The following is a 20,468-nucleotide window of genomic DNA, read 5'->3' as shown; positions in this document are numbered from 1 at the left end:
TATCTTGTTGCCCACATGCCACCTCTATGTGATGGAAATGTTAGCTGTCCTACACTCACCAATGTAAAAGAAGTCTCTCTGTTTCACTTTTTATCCAATCCCAGAGGTTTCCCTGCTTTTCTTTCTCCTACCTCCCTGATCTACCACCAATGGATTCCAATGTAACCTTCCTCACATCTCTTCCTTTGATTCTAATGTATAAAATAAGCTGCAAAACTGCCATTCTACAACACATTTTCCCAATCCATTGAGATTTTGCTTTCTGGTACTTGTTGTCAGTTTGGATCAAATAAACTCTTATAAGAGTTTTTTGTAGGGTGGACGTTCTTTCGTTGACAACATTCCTGGATCAAGTGAATTTTAATTCCCAGGTCTGGGCTTAAGGATTCAGCATTTAAAACAAATATATACATATTTTTTTATTGATTTCAGAGAGGAAAAGAGATAGAAACATCAATGATGAATGAGAATCATTGATCAGCTGCTTCGTGCACATCCTGCACTGGGGATCGAGCCTGCAACCCGGGCATGTGCCCTGACCGGAATCGAACGGTGATCTAAATCATAGGTCGACACTCAACCAGTGAGCACGCTAGCTGGGCTGGATTCAGCATTTTAAATAAGTTCCTTAGGGGATCCTCATAATGATTTTGTCAGGCCCAGAAAGCCAGGATCTGTAAATTCGTCTGGTAGATTGGATATAGCTCCATGATGACCAGTCTAGCTCATGAACAACCCAACGAGCAACTGATCACAAGATGTGACACTACAAGGATGGGGCACTGGTTGGGGAAGTTGGAAGTGAGAAAAATGGGTTGCGGAAGTCCCCAGATTCAGGCTGAGGTATTTACCAGTTAATACAGACGCAGCGTGCACTATGTCCCTGGACCAGGGCAGATCCACAGAACATTTAGAGCAGTGGCTCTCAATACTGAAAAACACATCAGAATTACCTGGAGAACTCCTGTGAACACCAGTACCCAGGTCCTACTCCCAGAGTTGTTAGACCTCTAACCCAAAGCTCCCTCTGCTTGGGGCAGAGGCCTGTTTAATCCCTGGCTCTGCCTCTAAACGACAGTGGTGGAGTGCTGGACTTGGTTGTGGAGCACCCGGGAGAGTGGCCCGGCTCTATCTCTACCAGAGGGACTCTGGGCAAACCCCCTGCCTGGCCTCGGTGGGTCTCGGGTTCCTCTACTGACACAAGGGGGCTCGAGGTTGAATCTATCTTCTTAGAGTTCTCCTTCCAGCTCTAGCATTCTGTAATTCTGTTGTGAGTAGATGCCACCTGTTGGCCCACACAAATGGACAGGTGCTATGAGCCTCGGAGGATCCACATAGACATAACACCTAAGTCTACAAGGTGCTCTCTCCAGGATTCCATGTGCCCCGCCAGGCACTGCAAAGGCAGCTAAGACCGTTGAGAGCTTTTTCCTTTAGAGCAGTGGTTCTCAACCTTCTGGCCCTTTAAATACAGTTCCTCATGTTGTGACCCAACCATAAAATTATTTTCGTTGCTACTTCATAACTGTAATGGTGCTACTGTTATGAATTGTAATGTAAATATCTGATATGCAGGATGGTCTTAGGCGACCCCTGTGAAAGGGTCGTTCGACCGCCAAAGGGGTCGCGACCCACAGTTGAGAACCGCTGCTTTAGAGGTTGATGGCTGTTCCCTGCCACATAGCTGTGGTGTAGTAGCCTGGGCGGTGCCTACATGTGTGGACTTGGGCCTTTTGACCCCCCCTCCATAAAAGCTAATGTGGCAAGGCTTCCTTTCAGAACGAGCCAGCATAACTCCCTCTTCTCCCCCCACCCCCCAGTGGTACTGGTTTCTTCCAAATCTGTTTGATAACTTATGAGGAAATAGATCTTTCCGCCTCAGTAGCAACAAAATTGGTCTTTGCATCTGTGAAAATTATGCTCTGGATGGCAGCAATCCTGAGCGTTAATCAAGTATCAGTCACCGACATGAGTGGAAAATAGAGCTGGAGTCTTTATTCAAGTCTTGTTTTGAGCAAAGCAAAGCAAGGCTGATTGTGGGGGAAACCAGCTAACAGGCTGGAAACAGCTCAGTGGAGTGGAAGGAGTGTGAGCTTGGGGCAGAGGCCTGTTTAATCCCTGGCTCTGCCTCTAAATGAATGTGCTCCCTGGACCTCAGTTTTCCCACCTGTAAAACACTGCCACCCCTCAGATCACAGAGGGACTGAGTGAGAGAAGGTGTGTAAAGTATGTAGCCCATGCAGGCCCTACACACAAGCAATGACTTATATTAGAGACACTTGGAATCCCTGGGGAGAATAAATCTACTGGGAGAGAGAGTCATTTTCTTGCCAAATATTGGTTCTGAATGTATTTAGCATGTGCTGCGTCCACAGCAGATGAATGAATATTCTCCTTTGGTTCCCATTCAAGTTTCTGAGCTTCTGGTTCCCATGCAAAGGGCTGTTCTTCTTATTCAGTAGCACTGCCCTGATCCCCCTTGTCCTTGTCCCAACTACCTACCAGATACTATGTCCCTATGCCCCTCAGATCTTACCCCCACTAAAGAGCCTTCCACATCAAAATGCAAAACCAGAATCTAAACATGAGGAAACAACAGGTAAATGAAATTGAGGGCCATTTTACTTGTAATTTTCACAAGTGTCCAGGCTGTGAACAGCAGACTGAAGAATGGTTTCTGATTAAAGGTGACTAAAGAGACATGACAATATGCAACATGCAATCCTGGATTGTTAATTTTTTTTTCTTCTCTCCAGGGTAACTGGCAAAATCTGAATAAGGTTTGTATCAGTGTAATTTCTTGATTTTTATAATTGTACTACAGTTATGTGAAAGAATATCCTTTGCTTTAGGAAATACACATTGAAATATTGAGGGGCATAGGGACATAGTATCTGGAATGTACTTGCAAACAGTTCAAAAAGTCTATAAAATATTACAGTGTCTATATACATATACTCATATGTATGAGGGGGACTATCTTAGTGATTTTTACAACTATTAAACCATATAAACACTGGCCATCCATAATCCATGATGAAATAATGACTCAGTTTGCGTTAATGAGAAGGGGCAAGGGACAGTGGTGGAGTGCTGGACTTGGCCGTGGAGCACCCGGGAGAGTGGCCCGGCTCTATCTCTACCAGAGGGACTCTGGGCAAACCCCCTGCCTGGCCTCGGTGGGTCTTGGGTTCCTCTACTGACACAAGGGGACTCGAGGTTGAATCTATCTTCTTAGAGTTCTCCTTCCAGCTCTAGCATTCTGTAATTCTGTTGTGAGTAGATGCCACCTGTTGGCCCACACAAATGGACAGGTGCTATGTGCCTCGGAGGATCCACGTAGACATAACACCAACATCGCAGGAATCCTCCTGCCAGACAGTGACCCAGTTGCGTGTCCTCCAGGCGACCTGAACCTGAGAATGACTGAGCCAGAAAGCTGAGGCTCACCCTCCCGCTTCCAGAGGCTTCCTCCTCAAGTCTGGGGGGTGGGGCTTTGCACCTTGTGCCTCTGCCAACTTTTATTAGCCAAGCGAAGCACTCTGGGAAGTGCTACATGAGAGCTGAGCAAACATCTCGGCACCAGGTGTGGACAGGGCTGCCTCTGTCCCCAGAGCTGGGCCCACCTCGGGAAATCAAGGAGAAGGCAGGTGGTTTCATGAGCTAGCAGATAGGACTCATTAACATGAACTCCCTTTTCCTGAAAAAAAAAAAAAATGCTGGAAGAGAAAACTGTGAAGAAGAAGCGCTCACATCCTGTTTTGGGGAAGGCCCTGAGTCAGGACGGGTGTCGGGGAGTGGGAGCGGCCACTCAGGGACCTGGATTCTCTAATCCTCGCAGGAGGGGAAGAAAGGAAATGGCACAGAATTGGCCTGTCACTTTGGAATGCCCACACTATTGTTTTCCTTATTAGATTTGTCTTGTTAATTGTTTTAAGCTGTTTTAAGATGTTAAAAGATCGCTGTGCATTCCTTCTGCACATGCCAGCGAATTGGTGGAGAGATGTGAGGGAGTGCATTGAGTTCCAGAGGGAATTCCCTGTGGAAATTCCACAAAGAATTCTATCTGGATAGTCCTCAAAATGAAGTTCAGGGTACTGTTACAGTATGGGAGAATAAGCGAGGGTAACATGAAAATACTTCAAGTCAAACAAGAATGAGAAAGAAACTGTGTCTTTCAAAAGAAGTTTGATGATGCTGATGGTTTGGTTTTCTTAACTGATGCTTTTCAGACTAATTCTGTCCTTACTTTGAAAGCTCAAGAGTTCTAGTCTTTGGAGTTGTTGTAGTGGAGGGGGAGTTGAGAGGGAGGAGGAGCACATCCTTTGTCACGCTCAGGAAAGGGCCACTAAAGCAGTTGCAAAAGCTCCACCCCTGGATATGAAAGAAGATATGAGACAGCATTTAGGCTGGTGGGTTTAAATTGGGGGGCGCTTCAGAATCACTTGGGGGTAGGGCCTGAGCTTCTTTATTTCAAAAGTCCCAGAGAAGATTGTTATTCAAACCAATTCTCTGTTGTCACTCCTGAAGGCCCAAGCCCCCGCGCCCGCCCCCCCAGCAACTGCTGGACCTGTTCTGGACACATCTTGCTTGAAAAACGAATCAGCCTGTGAAGCTTGCCCCTGCACTATAATTAAAAAACCTTAATGCACTTGTAACAGCTGTGCCCCATAGGAACCCACTAGGCCTTCGAATGGCACAACAGGGGCTTTAACTGCTTTCTTGTGGTTTCTTTTTTTCTGCTTAAATGGACCCCAGAACAGTGTGTATAGACTGCAGGTACTTTAGATAGAAGTTGGGTTGAAAAGTCTGTCTTGAAACAAAGGTAAAGTCCCCATTTCCAGTGCCAGGGCCTGTCCTGTCACTCACCAGTTAAATATGATGAATAATATAATTTTATATTTACACATGCACTTTAAAAACGGTTGCTTTTGTCAATCACTCTTCTAAAAATCTGTAAGCCCCTCCTCAAAATAAAGCCCTACGTCTTTGAAAGTGGCTTTGCTTTTTCTCAGTTTGCCATTCAAAGCTTTCCTCAGTCTGGCTCCAGTGTGACCTTCCACACTGACCCCTTGCATCCCTCTTACAACCCACTCCTATCCCTTCAGGTTGGTTGGCTGCCTCATAGTTTCAAATTCTTCTTTAAGTTGGAATAATTGCATAGGATTATATCCTCAGGGTTGTGGATTATCTTAACTGCTCCTCAGTTGCTGAACATTTTTTCTGTTCCTTTTCTCTGAGTTTTGCTGGGAAGGGTGCAAGGAAGCATCTAGCCCAGTGGTTCTCCACTTCAGCCAGTCACTGGGATATGGACTGTGGGGACGGAGAGGGTGGGAAGTGGGCAATTTATTTTTTAAATTGACGTATACCATGCATACAGGAAAGGGCACAAACCACAGTGTGCCACCTGATGACACTGGGCACACAAAATACCCTCCTGTCACCAGCACCCAGATCGAGACACAGAACATTATCAGCAACCCAGAAAGGCTGGGGGGAGGGGAGGCTTTTAAAAGGTTCTTACTTTCTCAATGCTTTGAACATCCTAGATCTGAGGTGAAGCCCAGGAATTTGCATTTTTAAGATTCATCCTGGGGATTTCCTACACACCATCAGACTTGGAGACCAGGAATCTACCAAAGGCTTTCAAATTGCCCACAGGTGTCAATTTGGGATGGGGGTGGGGGCAGGAGTGGAGATGGGGAACTGTCAGACCTGCCTTCTCCTTCATTCAGAGCTTTTTGCATTTTCTCCGTATACTGGCTACCATCTATGGATAAAAACAATGTCTTGCTCCACAATTCTGAAAACCAGTCAGGGTTCAACTGAAGAAGCAGAACTACAAGGATAGATATGGCTATATATGCATTTGTCTATGTACTGTTTTTTTTTCTGTAACAGGTATTCGAATCTTCACAATAGTAGTTTAGTAGTTGCTGGTTAAAAGACTTCTTTAAGGCTGCTGTTTTTGCATTTGATGCTGGGATGTAAAGTCCATGGGGCAGGCAGTTGGGAAGGAAAGAATGGAAAGTGTGGGGGACCAAGAACAATCTGGAACCTACAAGCCTTCACTGGAACCCTATGAAGATGGACTGAAACTTGTGTCTGCTCTTGTTGTCTTTGACCTTGATGGCATGGATGTCCTCCAGAAGCCAGGTCCCCTCACCATGGAGCTGAGCACACACACCTGGCCCAGGAGTCTGAGAACCTGAAGAGGGATCCAGGGGAAGGTGTAGCAACTGCAGCCTTAGCCACTGCCTCGTGCCAGGGAGGTGAGCCAGCAGATGGGTCTACACGTGACAAAGCCACCATCACCCATCTGATCACTGGTTCTCAAGCTTGGCTACACATTGGAATCACGTGTGGAATTTTAAAACAAACTGACATGAGGCCTAGCATCAGGATATGTGAAAGCTCCCTAGGCCAGCCTACTGTGCAATCGCGGCTGAGAAACACTGGCTGTCAACCTTAGTACTATTCTCCCCAACCTGAGGCCCAAGAAGATAAATTCTACTCTCTTTTTGTCCCAAGAGGAGCATAAAGAGCTCTGGTTATTTTTTCAAAGTTCCTAACACGTTTTTCTCATTATCCTGCTTTCCTGCATCTGGCTGTCCTCTCTTTGCACACCTCGCCACGGCTCTGCAGTCCTCTGCACACTGGCTGTGCCTCCAATGAAGCCAGTGCCGGTTATCCTCCCGGTGTTAAGTGGATTAGGAGGGCAGTGGGCAGACTGAGATCATCCTAATGCCATCAAGCTCATAGTGCACTGAAGACTCGGATATTTTCACTATTAAGCTTATAAATAAAGCACCTCTTCCTCCTAGGCATGGACTAATTAAATGATTACAACACACACAAAGCGGTCAGTGAACACTTAACCACCATAATACAAGCAAGAGTTGGCAAGAGTCAGTGCAGTGGACTCGCAGGTGGCGGAACTCACTGCTGGGTCTTTCTCCAGGATGCTAAAAAGAAGGCTGAGAGGGGCCACTGCAGGAGGGGAAGTGGGGAAAGAGTTCAGGGCCAGAAAGAGCTCGGGTTCAAGTTCCATTGCTGCCACTAACTAGCCATGGGGCTTGGGCAACTCGCCTAACATTTCCAAGCTTCCCTGTTAGCCCTACCTCCTGCACAGGTCATTGAGAGCATCAGAAGAGAGAGGAATGTGAGAAGTTTTGGGGGAAGAAAGTCTAGCAGCATGGACATTTCTGTGTGCAAGGAAGCAGCATTAGTCCTGTTAGAGACAACACTGGTGCAAGAGAATGATGATGTAGATTTCAGATTATTTAGGCCCCTTTTCCTATCTATGTGGTTATTTCTCATGAGATCTGAAGTGTGAGACTGGCACAATTGATTAAAATTAGTCTTTGGGATTTCCTTTGACTTCCTATTATTTATCCTCTTCTCTCCATGACAGCAGACCATTGAAGACTGGTGAGTCCCCCCATTCTATACTCTTTAAATAAGTTTACATAGAGAGAACCTTCCTAAGAAACAACAGCAGCAAAGGAATCATTCATTGCATCTCTAGGAAGTAAAACCAGGGAAGGGTCAGGCAGTGCTACAATATGCCTATTGGCCTATGTTTGTTGTTTAAAGTAGTTTTCTGTGCCTGAATCACATTTTAAGCTTCTTGAGGGCAATGCTGGCTCTTGAACCCCCTTTATTTGGATCTCCAAACAGTACCTAAGACAGTGCAGTAGAAAGGCTATTGGCTGTAGGGATCCAAAACTCCAGGTTCTAATTACAGCTCTGCCCCTCAAAAGTCATTTTAGTCCTTCTCAGCCTCGGGTTCCTCCTCCATAAACTGGGAATTACCTACGTCATGGGATTACTATGCAGTGAAAATTAGACAATGTGTGGGAAAATACTTGTATGATTCCAAAAGTGTTGTGCAAACGGGGAAAATGTGACAAGAATTGTTACTTCTCAAGAACTAGGTGCTGGCTGATTTTCTTGTTGAGGACAGGGAGGCCCAGAGCAGAGTGGTCCACCCTAGGCTACAGATGAGGAAACACTCAGGGGTGGAGGTGAGGGGAAGGTGATGGCCCCGGAAGCTGAGGAATGACAGCCGTGGCTTTCTCACTACCCATCATGGAAGGTCTCTGCTCTCTCTTCTGCTGCAAGCTGGTCTCTTGTTCATTCATTCATGTTTTGTTTTTTGTTTTTTTCATTCAGTGTTTACCGAGTTCCTACTATGTGCCAAGTACTATGACAGGGGCTGAGAATTGAATGGTGAACAGCAGATGAAGTCCCTGCCCTCATGGACTGAATCTCCTGTTTATTCCCAAACAGTGGACTCAGCTCGTGCACTGAAAGAGTTGGACAACTAGCTTCATGCAGCCCCAGGGACTGGTGTAAATGTTGTGTTTTAGTGGGATTCTAGTTCAAGGCTGAAAAACATCAACACGTGGAGGCCAGGTCTGATAAGAAGAAAAAGAAGATAAGGTAAACCCATGCCATGCTCTTTAGGGTTGTCCTTTACTGTTTTCCCACCCCAGGTTCCCGGAGTCCTGTTCTTACCGACTTTACCCTCCAGTAAAACTCTGACTGACTTCTTCATCCTAAGTGTAAATGCCCTGGCGGAACTGCACTTACCAGGGATATAAGCCTTGAGGTAAAGGAATGATGTCTCAGAGGGAGAGATGTCAGAGGTCGCCCTAAAATCACACCACGAGGGCAGTCACTCCGACTGGCATTTGCAGGGACAAAAGAAGTGGAGAAAGTGGGGATATTGGTAGGGAAAGTCCCTCTACACAGCCCTGTGGTTTCCCAAGATTACCAAAGATGAGGAGGCGCAGAGAACAGTGTGGCTAATGCCAGGGGGAGCTTTTATTTAGGAAGGAGTCTTGAGCAGCCAGAACCTAGAAAAGCGCCACCAGTAGGGCCTCTTTTTCCCCTTCTCAATTCTGACCAAGCTGCCGACAACCCCACAGGTGAATTTCCAGATGAATTTCCAACTTTTCTCTTAGTAAAAAAGGTAAAGTATCATTTACAACAAGATACTCTCCCAAAGCCAAATTCCTGAAAGGCTGTAGGTAATGTGAACCCCAAGTAGACTCATTAAAATAAACATTTTTTTTTTTACGGTAAAATAAAGCTCTGACACACAAAACCTACACAATCCCAACGTAGTATTGCCCTGGGAGTGATTAGAAAGCAGACGCCCTGGTAACCACCCGCAGGTGAAGGCGGAGCACTTGGCCGGCCACCCCAGAAGCCCAGCTGTGTGTCTGCCCCAAGCGCAGCCCTTCCCCTTCCAAAAGCACCAACACTCCGACTTCGTCCTTGTGTCCATTTGTGGTTTTATCACCCAAGTGTGTATCTTTGGACGCCGTGCTTAATCTTGCCCATTTTTTAGATGTCTCTTTTTTTAAGCGACCAGTTCTTCCTCTGTTTCTTGTCCTTACAATCCAGCTGTTGAAGACTCAGGCTGTCTAACCTGAAGTTTTCTACTGCTGGATTTTGTTCTTGGTGCACGTCAACACATTCAAATGCATTCATTCTTTTTTTTTTTTTAAAAATGGGTTAATTAAAAAATAACATATTTCAATTGATTTCAGAGAGGAAGGGAGCGTGAGAGAGAGAGAGAGAGAGAGAGAGAGAGAAACACCAATGATGAGAAAGAATCACTGACCAGCTGCCTCCTGCACACCCCCCACTGGGGATGGAACCAGCAACTCAGCCATGTGCCCTTGACTGGACTCGAACCCCGGACCTTTCAGTTGCAGGCCAACGCTCTATCCATGGAGCCAAACCAGCTAGGGCCAAATGCATTTATTCTTAATGCTAATAATCATCTGTCTAAAAAAAATAAGCTGTATGTTAACCATGTTCTTATAGGCGTACAACCCACCATAATCACATTCTCGTGAGTATATGGGCAAAGGGAGCTCCCATAACAGAGGTAATGAGGCAGCGAGGGAAACATGATCTGGGGGAGGGGACTCTCTGTGGAACTAGTGATTTATGAAAAAAACTTTTTGCGATTGAAATTGACCAGGAAATGCTCTTTAAGGTCTTCCAGAGCAGTTTGCTTTAGTGGGAAGCACGTTTGAAACAGGACTTGGCATCACGTTATGCCCTGGTGTCCAGGATTGGACACCAGTAGGTTTTTTATCAAAGACGATTGCATAAGAGGGGTCTGTGTGTAGTAAAAACCTAAGGAATCTAAACCACTGACCAGATTCATCAAATGTAACAACTATAAAAGGTAGATGAAAGGAAGATTAGAGCTGGCCATTTACTATGGTTTGGAGCAAGAAAAGTAAGCTTAGAACATTTTCCCTTTTTCTCTGTGAATGTCTCTGGAATACCACCTCCTTCCCCCACAGACCCATGTTCCAGACCACCAGCTACCACACAGAAACAAAATACATGGTGGCCTTTTCTTCTAGTCTGTTCTTAACTTCTTCCTACTGAGTGCCTAATTTTGTCAGCCCAGTTTGGGGCACTGGAGGTGAGATGATTGTTGAAGTAGCCATGGAGTTTCATTTATTCATCGTGTCTTTCTTACTTATCAGGAGCCAGCCCTGAGAGGATGACTATGGGACTCAGGTTCACTCTCAAGGCTCACACACAAACAGATTGGCTTGGTCAGGGCTCGGCAGGGAGGTGAGGCCTGAGCCGCCATGCTGAAGGGTTAGGAGTTGAGTGTATGTGTGTGTGTGTGTGTGTGTGTGTGTGTGTCCGCGCATGACAGAAAAAACCTCACAGAAATGTGCCGTTGCCCTCAGACGAATCTCGTACCCGAGATCCTTGCCTACACAGACAGCCCTATTGCTTCCAGAACATAGGGAGTTAAAAATAAAACAGCTCTTGAAACTGAAACCCAATTCTCCATGGCAATCTATTAAATAACTAAGGATTTCTAGGCCTTATTAAAATAAATGTTTAGTGTATTCTCTTATCCTCTGACGTGCACTTCCTCACTTGTCAGCACCTGCTGGCAGCAGCTGGAGTAATCTCCCCAATTTTGCTGTATGTGCAAATCAATTTGATCCCCCCCCCCCCAAAGATAAAAATCAGTAAAGTGATTAAGTTACAATTAAGGCATGTCATTGAAAGCACAGACAACATGAAAAGGCTGAGAAGGACTTGCCCTGAGGTCATGACTAACTTCCTCCTACACAAGTTAAATGATCCCCCGCCCCCCATTCTCCTTGTCTGCTCTGCTGTGATGCTGTGGGTGATCAACAAGCTTCCTCTGACTTCTTAAAATCCTCTCCTCTTTTTGGCTTCCATCATGCTATCCATATGCCAGGTTCCTTTCCTGACTCTTGTACTGGTTCCCTAATTGTTCATCCATCCATCCATCCATCCATCCATTCATCCAATAGATGTTTAATGACCCAATGTGCCAGGCACAGAGAAAAATGACAGCATACTTATGTCTACGGTTAAAAAAAATGCTTTTAAATATACGATTGATGATTTCCTTGCTACCACCATGTGAGTTGGCTGTTCTACATGAGGAAACAGGCTCGGAGAGGCTGTGATTTATTTACAACGGCACAGCCAGCAGGTGGCAGTCTGGACATGAATTCAGGTTTACCTCCCGGTATGAATTCATACATATGGGTCAAGTATAATTTCTCAACTAGCCTCATTGTTCCTAACTAAAGGTCACGATTCAGTCAATACATATTTACTGAGACTGTGCTAGGCTCTGGGTGATGCAAAGACTGGGTCCCTGCCCTCATAGAGCTTGTGGCCTAGTGTGGGGGACAGACATTAATCATATAACAACACAATACACATTTGTTTTCAAGGTATGAGGGAGAGCCGACATAGTTATGAAAATCAGGGAAGTCTTCCAGGAGCAATAATCATTAAGATGCGTTCTGAAGAATGAGTCAGAGTTAGCTTCGGTGAGGGTGTGGGGTGTGAAAGAAAATCACATACAGAGAAGGGAAAGCAAGGGCCTGGTGGCGGGAAGACCCGATGTGCCGACATTCTGAGAGGCCGGCTCGACTGGCATAGAGAGGGTGAAAGGGAGCCTGGCACAGGATGTGGTTCCCTGGCAGTGATTTTTTGCTTTTAGCTTAAGAACAATGGGAAGCCACAAGTCAAGAGAATGCCATGATTAACTTTGCTCTTGATTCTGACTTCTGTGTGGAGATGGATTGTGCAGGAGCAAGAGTGGAAGCAGGGAAAACAGCTGGAAGGCGTTGGTAGTTGTCCAGGCGAGAAGTGATGGTAGCTTGGACCAGGGTGGTGGTGGTGGTGGAAATGGAGAGAAGAATCCCACAGGTGCCCCCTGCTCTGCTCAAGCCCATTTTCTCCCTAGACCCTGTCACCAGAGTGTGCTCACGAATTTGCAGTAGGTGGAAGCTTGTCCACACTTCAGGGCTCTGCTGGGGTCTCCTCTCCCAGGAAGCCTTCTCTGGACAATGCGAGTCCTCCCAGATCTTTCAGAAGTCGTGTCTGTCTTCTGCACTGTCCGTCTCACATCCGATTCTTCGCTATGGCTTGGCTGTTCTCCGGTCCATTTCTGGAGATGCCTTTACTTCTCTTGTTGTCTTGCTTTCTCCCTTTGGAAAGTAAATGCTTTGTTGGCATTTGCTGAATGGTATCAACAGAGCTCCCTTGGAAATTACACTTGTAAATGATTACTCATGCCAATTGCCTTTGCTTCCCCTAAATTAAACACCGGTTGCTTATATCTGTCTTCATGATCTTGTTCTATCAAAACGTATGTCCCAATTTTTCTATTACTTCCTCTAAACTCCTAGTAGAAAGCAGCTTCAGGGGAAGGGAGTGGGGGTGGGGTAGGGGCAAGGAGTATAATTAAAGAGGGGCTATCTGACCAGAATTCCTATACCTTTTAATGGGGTATTTGATTAATCCTTTCTACAGGCACCATTATTCATGCCTTGATGGAATCTCATTTTATAGCCCTTAATACACGGACCCAATTTATCCACATCACATTGTATTCTAATACTTGTCATCCAAGTTATTAGCTATCTCCTCTCACTGTAAAATCAGCAGCAAGTTTGATTAGCTTATTCCCCGGGGGATGATAGCGGAGATAAGAACCGACACAGTACAATACGACCACCATGGTTCTGCACCCTCAAAAGAAGACTGCTAAGCGGAATCCACTGATGGAGCTGGGGTGGACGAAATCAACACCTGGCCCAGGGCAGGGTCCCTGGGTTGGCCCCCGGAGCCATGGCTGCATATTCCTCCACATTCCGAATGTTCTTCCTGAGAGCCACAGCCCAGGACACCACTTCTGCCTAAATCCCCATTCTTTCCCTACCAGGGCCTGGCAGGCCAGACGACCCAAGGAGACGCACAGTGCTACGGGTGGCTCTTTCTCCAGCACCACTGGCTCTAAGCAGCCAGCCCCGTCTTCCTCTTCTCTGGAACCAAACCTGAGGCTTGGAACTCATTGGTGGCTTCAGTCCGTTCTAAGCAAGGTCGCCCCTAGCCTAGAGAGAGAAGGGGCCTGCGTGTCCCCTATAGGACGGTGGGCTCAAAGCCCACAGAGAGTTTCCAATGCCCCCTCCTCTACCCACCGACCCACCTCTCATCAGCCCGATCAGGCAAAACAGCCACAGTCCCCTCTGGAGTCCTTAAAAAAAAATCATCATTTAACCAAAGGCCCTATAACAATTCTTCTTGTGCTTTTCTGAGTGGAACAGGGGAGGACGGCAGAGGCTCACTCTGTGGTGGCACTGCTCCTTCAGGAATGGAGCCTCCTCCCCTTCCCCCCGAACCTAGGCTGGACTTAGTGTTTCTAATAAACAGAGTAATGCGAAGTCACGGTGTGTCACTTCTGAGACTAGGTCATAAAAGGCATTTTTGTTTTGTTTTGTTAATCCTCAGAGGAGGAAATTTTTCCACTGGTCTTTTAGAGAGAGTGGAAGGGAGGGGGAGAGACAGACACATCTGTGAGAGAGACACATCAATTGGTTGCCTCGCACACGACCCAACCAGGGCCAGGGCTCATGCCTGTAACCGAGGTACGTGCCCTTGACTGGAATTGACCCCAGGACCCTTCAGTTTGCAGGCTGATGCTCTATCCATTGAGCCAAACCAGGTAGGGCTATAAAAGGCATTTTGACTGCCTCCCTCTCTCCCTCTGGTTGTTGGTTCTGAGGGAACATCCCCATGGAGAGGTCTATGGGATTGAGAGGAAGGAACGAAGGCCTCCAGCCACAGCCGAGCTTTCAGATGACACACAGCAGCTCTGGATGACAGCTGGACTGCAACTTCTTTAGAGACCCTGAGCCAAAACCACCCAGCTGAGCTGCTCCCATGTGTCTGTCCTAGGGAAAATGTGCAAGGCAATAGATATTTGTTGTTTTAAGCTGTTAAATGTTGGGTCATTGGTTATAACAGGTAATAACACACTCTCACTACCTCAGAGGAAAGCCTTGGTCCCTGTCTTCCCTTTAGCTCCCTGCGGATCTCTTCTCTGTTCAGGGAGCCTGGTGTCCCTTTGGTACCCTCTACCCGGCCGGTCCATGACTTATACCGTGTGTCCCCACAGTCTTGAGGACTGTGTTCTGAGAAGAGAGGGACGGAGAGGGGAAGAGCTCCCCGACACCTGGGTCTGGAAATCACCTCCTTGCCCGCCATCCACAGTGACACCTGGGATTGGGAGAATGACTTTCTGCAGAGAGCAGCCTTCCTGAGGCCATGGACCGCTCTTGTTTCTGAACCTGGGGGGTGCCTAGTGACTTCAGGCAGGCCGACAAGCTAGTATGAAAAGACTTTCCAAATAACGGGTTCCCTTTTGTATCCTCTGTACATCTCTGGTCCCCTCTTGCTCTTCTGCAGTTTCGGCAAAAGGCCGTGTCTCCTTTCAACTTTGCAGTTAAGCACATCTGACATTAAGTGGGGATTCCAAAACTGGGTGGAGATGTGATCTGGCTCAAATGTTGCAAGGTGCGCCACTCGACTCCGCCCACTGGCTGTGTCCTGCCAGCACAGACACAGTCGTGAAGGAGGTGTTGATCGATTCTCACTTCTCTCAATTATACAAGGGATGGAATGTCGTTTTTGATTAAAAAAAAAAATCCAGGTTGCTCTTCTGTCTGATCACAATCTATCTCAGTTCTATGGGGCAAGATAGGATAGTTACAGATGTCAATCTCTTGGAAGGCTTGGAAAAGGCAACAAAGCAGGGGACTTAAGCAGCGGAGTGAACCCCAAAGCAGTGGTTCTCTAGGCAGAGCCCCCATGCCAACAGCATCAGCACCATCTGGAAACTTGGTGGAAGTGCAGATTCTCGGGCCCCACCCTGACCTACCGAATCAGAAACTCTGGGGCCAGAGCCCAGCAATCTGTGTTTTAACAAAGCCCCTCGGATAATTCAGATGCATGGCTACAGGTTGACTATCACTGACTTAAAGGATTACACATCTAAATTATTCATTCATCCATTCACAAGACATTGATTGAGTGCCTACTATTTGCCAGACACACTGGGGCAATGAGGAGGAATTACAAGGAACTCCTTCCTCAAGGAGTCCACAGTCCTCCCGCCCTTGCTTTATGACAAAGCTTGAAAAGAGAGCAGGAATTTGAAGACACTAATCCAGGGAATGGAAATCTTCTTTACATGTAACTCATTTCAATGGACAGGAGGTGTATTGAAATTGTTTCCCCCCACCCCCAGGAATGATCATAGTCTCAAAATAGTAGCTCCTCTAAAGTAAGTAAATGTGTGGGTTTAAGGTATCGTGTACAACTGGCTCAGCCTTTTAAACTTAAAGGGAAAAAAGATTATGTAATTTCATCATGAATGAAATGCAGGATTACCTTGAAGATTCACTTAAGTTTGTGCCTATTTTTCAATGGACAAATTATTTTGCCGTTTTATCATCTTTGATGAAGTAAGAGTTCCTCCCCTCTTTTTCTGTAAGCCTAAAAACATCCTAACAGCTAAGACCTATCATGTGCTCCCTACAGCTGGGCTTGGGGCTAGCGCTACATTCATTAACTCATTTGGTCCTCCCCTGGCTTTTATAAAGCAGATGCAGCAAACACACTGAATCTCACAGATGAAGAATAGCGACTGGAAGAGGCAGGAAAGGAACCCAGACCCATCTCTTAACCTCCTGTGAATTATCCTCCTGTGCTGTACCTTCAGTCCCACTGGGTCATTCCACTGCTCATTAAACTACTGATTAAGCCCTGGCTGGCGTGGCTCAGTTGGCTGAGCGTCCTCCTGTGAACCAAAAGGTGGCCGGTTCAATTCCCGGTCCGGGCCCAGGCCCAGGTTGAGGGCTTGATCCCTGGTTGGGGCGTGTGCGGGAGGGAGGCAACCGATCCATGTTTCTCTCTCACATTGGTTCCCCCCTCCCTCTTCCTCTCTCTGCCTCTGTCTCTTTAAAGTAAATAAAAACCCCCACCACCGATTAATGGGGAAAACATAAAAGAAAATATCACCACTCCCCTGAAAGATTTCTAGGATGACACCACTGGCTAAAGCTCAATTGGGGGATTTATTTTCAAAAGTTAAAGTTCATGCTAGATTTCTCCTTCAGCACCATAGATAATTAGGAGAAGACTATAAACTTGTTATGGCCACAGCATGAGTGGCCTGCGTACACATCTCCTCCAAGCTCAGCAGATCCAGCTTGGAGAAGGGGCCTCACGTGTGCTCCCGTCTCAGGTCGCCTAAGCGATGCTCAACGACCCACAGTAACACTATTAGGGCCGATGATTTTCCTGTGGTTGGGGATGAATTTGAGTTGATCCAGCCAACCCTGAGCCTTTGTGACTATGGACACCCATAATCCAGCAGCTGAGGGCATGAAGGGTGTGACCAATAGCCAGAGAAGAAATCAAAGCTGTCTGGCAGGGCCAGCAACACACTCAGCCCCGTGGCGGGGACGTGAGGCCTGCCTTGGCTGGCCAAGTCCATCCGCCGGCCAGGCCGATCCTTCATTCGCCGGGCGTCATGAGTCACCCACCTTTTGGCCACCAAAAAGGATCAGGAGGCCTGTCTCCTTATGGCACCCTGGGAAGAACCTGGTGACTTTAGTTACAGGCACCAACAAAATGTAAAGTCCACGTGGGCTGTGTAGAAACCAGATGGGCATCTTTCAAGCTACATACTAGCATGCAACTTGGGGTAAACTGAAACGCATCGCCTTTTCCCTTGGCTCTCTGTAATCAAGGATTTTTAGACCATCAAGTCCAACCCCTATCCATTTCTAATTCGGGGTGCTCGTTGGCTTCTGCCGAGACATTGATTTGATTAGCGGCATTCTGTGGAATTACAGACATGATCTGTTGAGCTTGCAAATGCATGATTTATTTCAAGATTCTGAAATGAGAAACACACCTATTAATGGCACACTGGGGGCTGGGAGATTCTTTGAAAGCATTTCATGCATATAAATGGGACATGTGATGAAAGTATCTGCTTATAGTCACCGTCCCGACGCCAGGGACCACCCCACTGTGCTCCCCAGCCTCGCGGAGTGACGGCTCCTCGGGAAACCGCTGGGATTAGATGATCTGGCATTTGGACACCCGTATGCCGCCTCATTTATCTACCTGTGACAGGGACAGTGCTGGAAGAGAATCAAAAGATGACAAATTGCTTCTGGTTTTAAAGGAGCTGTTCAGGATGGGTGTACGCCCAGGGGGAACCAGGTTTCATGCCAGGAGCCATCACTTCATCCCGTTTTAAGGCCACATTTTGGCAAACACCAACCAGTACATGATTGCTGTCTGCTTTCACCAGTGGGTTTAAGACACCTGCTCTGTAGGCCTGAAATCCAGTCCTTCTGAAGATGGTGCGGAGGGAGCAGACCTGCCCACACGCTGCTGGGAGGTGAGATGGCAGGCATCGCACACGGGCTACAGATGAGAGGGATCTGTCCCGTGTCAAGGCAGACCGATAACACGGAAGGATTTTGCAGGAGTCCAGAGTGGAGATACGGTATCAGTAAATGACTGGGAAAGACTGACTCCTGTGAGACAGGAGACAAAAATCTTCACCCCAAATTCCTAGGATACTGGTCACTGGAATCTGTTTTTGTGGATAAAGAATCCCCCAAGCTTCCAACCTCCCTTTGGGCAGGGAGGGGGCACATGGCAAGTTTCAAGATGGTCCACCTGAGCATAGGTCTGGCCTCTGCTACCCTCTGCTTACCAGCCAGGGGTCCAGCCAAGGCTGGGCATCACTCCAGCTGTGGCCCTACTGCCTGCTTTCCCGCCCATACCCCCTCTCTGGAAACGACCATGTATTACATGATCAATACATCCAGTCCTCTCTCTCTGGAGGTGAACGTTCCTCAGCCAAGCCCGTTTGTGTTTCTTCTCTGCTGTGTGCTGGAACTCGTACGGCCAGAGAAGTGCCTCACTATGCTCATGCACAGAGATGCCAGGCGCTCTGCTAAGCGGTAACTCATAGCTACTCATCTTATCCTGACACTCTCCGAGACAGGTCCTAACACTCTCGCCATGTTGTGGATGAGGAAACCGAGGCACAGAGAGATGGAAGGATTGGCTGAAGGTCGCTGAGCTGGTGAGGAGCAGAGCCACAGCCACGCCCAAATAGCTTGGCTCCAGGGTCCGCCTGGTTCCTAACCCCTCTGTGGCCTCTCTAACATAACCCTCCTTCATACTCAGCAGCCGAACCCCACGTGGGCACGGGTTTCCCATGCCTTCCTCGTTGCCCAGGCCCAACCCTCTGGAATTCAGTGGGTGCTCGGATCAGAACCGCAGAGCCCGCACTGTGGAAAGACAGAGGCTCATCTTCAACCCCCCTTATTTTTTCTAAATTCAGGTCAGATGTCCAAATGTTAATGTGGGGCTTGTTTGTTTCACCATGTTACCCCAGACTGCGTCATAGACGGTCTCTCTGTCTTCCTTCCTTAGACAAGCACCTGGCCCTGACCCCTACCTCCTGTCTCTGGCAATGATATTGCCCCATTATACATTTCAGCTCAAAATTCTGATTTTCCACGTAGCAGTGAGGCATATTTATAGCACAAGTCACATGCCAAGGCATTTGCAAGTTTATCATCCTATACAATAAAAGGCTATCTGGTAATATGCAAATCGACAGAACAGCGGAAGGACCAGGTTGCTATGACGTGCACTGACCACCAGGGTGCAGACGCTCAACGCAGGGGCTGCCCCCTATTGGTCAGTGCATACCCACAGGGGGAGCGCCGCTCAGCCAAGAAGCTGGGCTCATGGCTGACAGCGCAGCGGTGGTGGTGGGAGCCTCTCCCACCTCTGTGGCAGTGCTAAGGATGTCCAACTGACGGCTTAGGGAGTGGGCCTAAGCCGTCAGTTGGACATCCCCTGAGGGATGAGAGGACGCAGGCCAGGCTGAGGGACCCCCCCACCCGCCGAGTGCATGAATTTTGTGCACCAGGCCTCTATTGTCTAATAATAACCTGGGAGCATATCCACCATGCCAATTCCACAGATGGGCAAAGGGAGGCGGAAGGTCACAACAAGGTTGCAAAGGCGTCCTAAACTGCCAGGTCTCTTGAGCCACTTATGTACAAGTCTGTCTCTGGATTGCTTCCTCTCATCTTCCTGTTCCACAAACTTATCTGAGGCCTGGGAATGAGTGATGTTATCAAGATCGAGTTGTACTGCATCTGTGTCTATCTCCAGCTCTCAGAATACTAATAAGCAACTCTAAGCTCTGGTGGCAGGAACATCAACGTTTAGCTTTCTGCCAAAACCCATTCTCATTAGCAGGTTTACATGCGTGAAACACATACGTGGAGTTTTCGGTCTGCACAATTCTCTCATCACCCTAAGTTGCAACTAATCAGAATGCTGAGTGGTCTATTCTCATGCAGAACACAACCAACTGCCTTCAGTGTCTGCTGAGATGACTCTAACTTCTGTTCTGATGGAATCTTCCGGTCAGGAAATGAAAGGGTAGATCATAACCTATAAGCAGATTGAATAATATTCCTTTGGAGTCAAAATTGTGAAACTGCTTTTTAAATAGTTATTACAGAAAGCTCTGATCCCATGTGAAAGTGATACAAGAAAGCTAGAGGATGTGTTTGCTGCATGTAAGTCTGGAATTAGAAACTGAAAATGCTGGAAGTTTCGTAAAGGCAAATCGGCCTCAAAGAGGGGACACACCGTTTTGTTGGTGCTGTGCATTTCCCCGCCGGCGTCTCTGTTCATGGAAAACACACTGGGGTGAGTCGAGTCTGGCGTACTAGTCCCTGCTCTGCCCCTTTCAGCTGTGTGACCTTAGGAAAGTCACTGAACTTCTCTGAGCTTCCGAATCAGGGAAGCCAGCCCCCACCCATCTACTTTACTGAGTTGTTATGAACATCAAAATGAACAAGCTACATGAGAATGCTTCATGCATGGCAAATGCTGTAGACATTTCTAAAGATATATGATCACCCTCAAAAGGCGGTAGTGAGAACAGAAGCCTCTCATCTCGGTTTTCAAAAGCATCATCTCCTAGCGATATGGCTGAGAAGTGGCATTTGGGAGTGTGACCATGGAAG

At 47.3% G+C, this 20,468-nt stretch overlaps 1 protein-coding gene across 6 annotated transcripts in view; it reads right to left on the bottom strand.

The window, feature by feature from the left end:
* The window catches only part of ATXN7L1 (ataxin 7-like 1), a 224,667-nt gene that overhangs the window by 111,446 nt on the left and 92,753 nt on the right, over positions 1 to 20,468 (bottom strand). Inside the window, exon 4 of one of the 6 annotated variants that reach the window (XM_005862884.2) lies at positions 11,392 to 12,530. The exons of the other annotated variants lie outside the window; for them this stretch is intronic. Within the exon in view, the coding sequence (XP_005862946.1) occupies positions 12,445 to 12,530 (86 nt within the window). The 3' untranslated portion in view covers positions 11,392 to 12,444. Of the gene's footprint in view, positions 1 to 11,391; positions 12,531 to 20,468 lie in introns of those variants that run through there. 6 annotated transcript variants of the gene reach the window in all.

This window comes from Myotis brandtii, unplaced genomic scaffold (assembly GCF_000412655.1).
Source record: "Myotis brandtii unplaced genomic scaffold, ASM41265v1 scaffold17, whole genome shotgun sequence".
NCBI classification, from domain to species: Eukaryota; Metazoa; Chordata; class Mammalia; order Chiroptera; family Vespertilionidae; genus Myotis; species Myotis brandtii.
The sequence above is the reverse complement of the archived record's forward strand: the minus strand, read 5'-3'. Positions and strand labels throughout refer to the sequence as shown.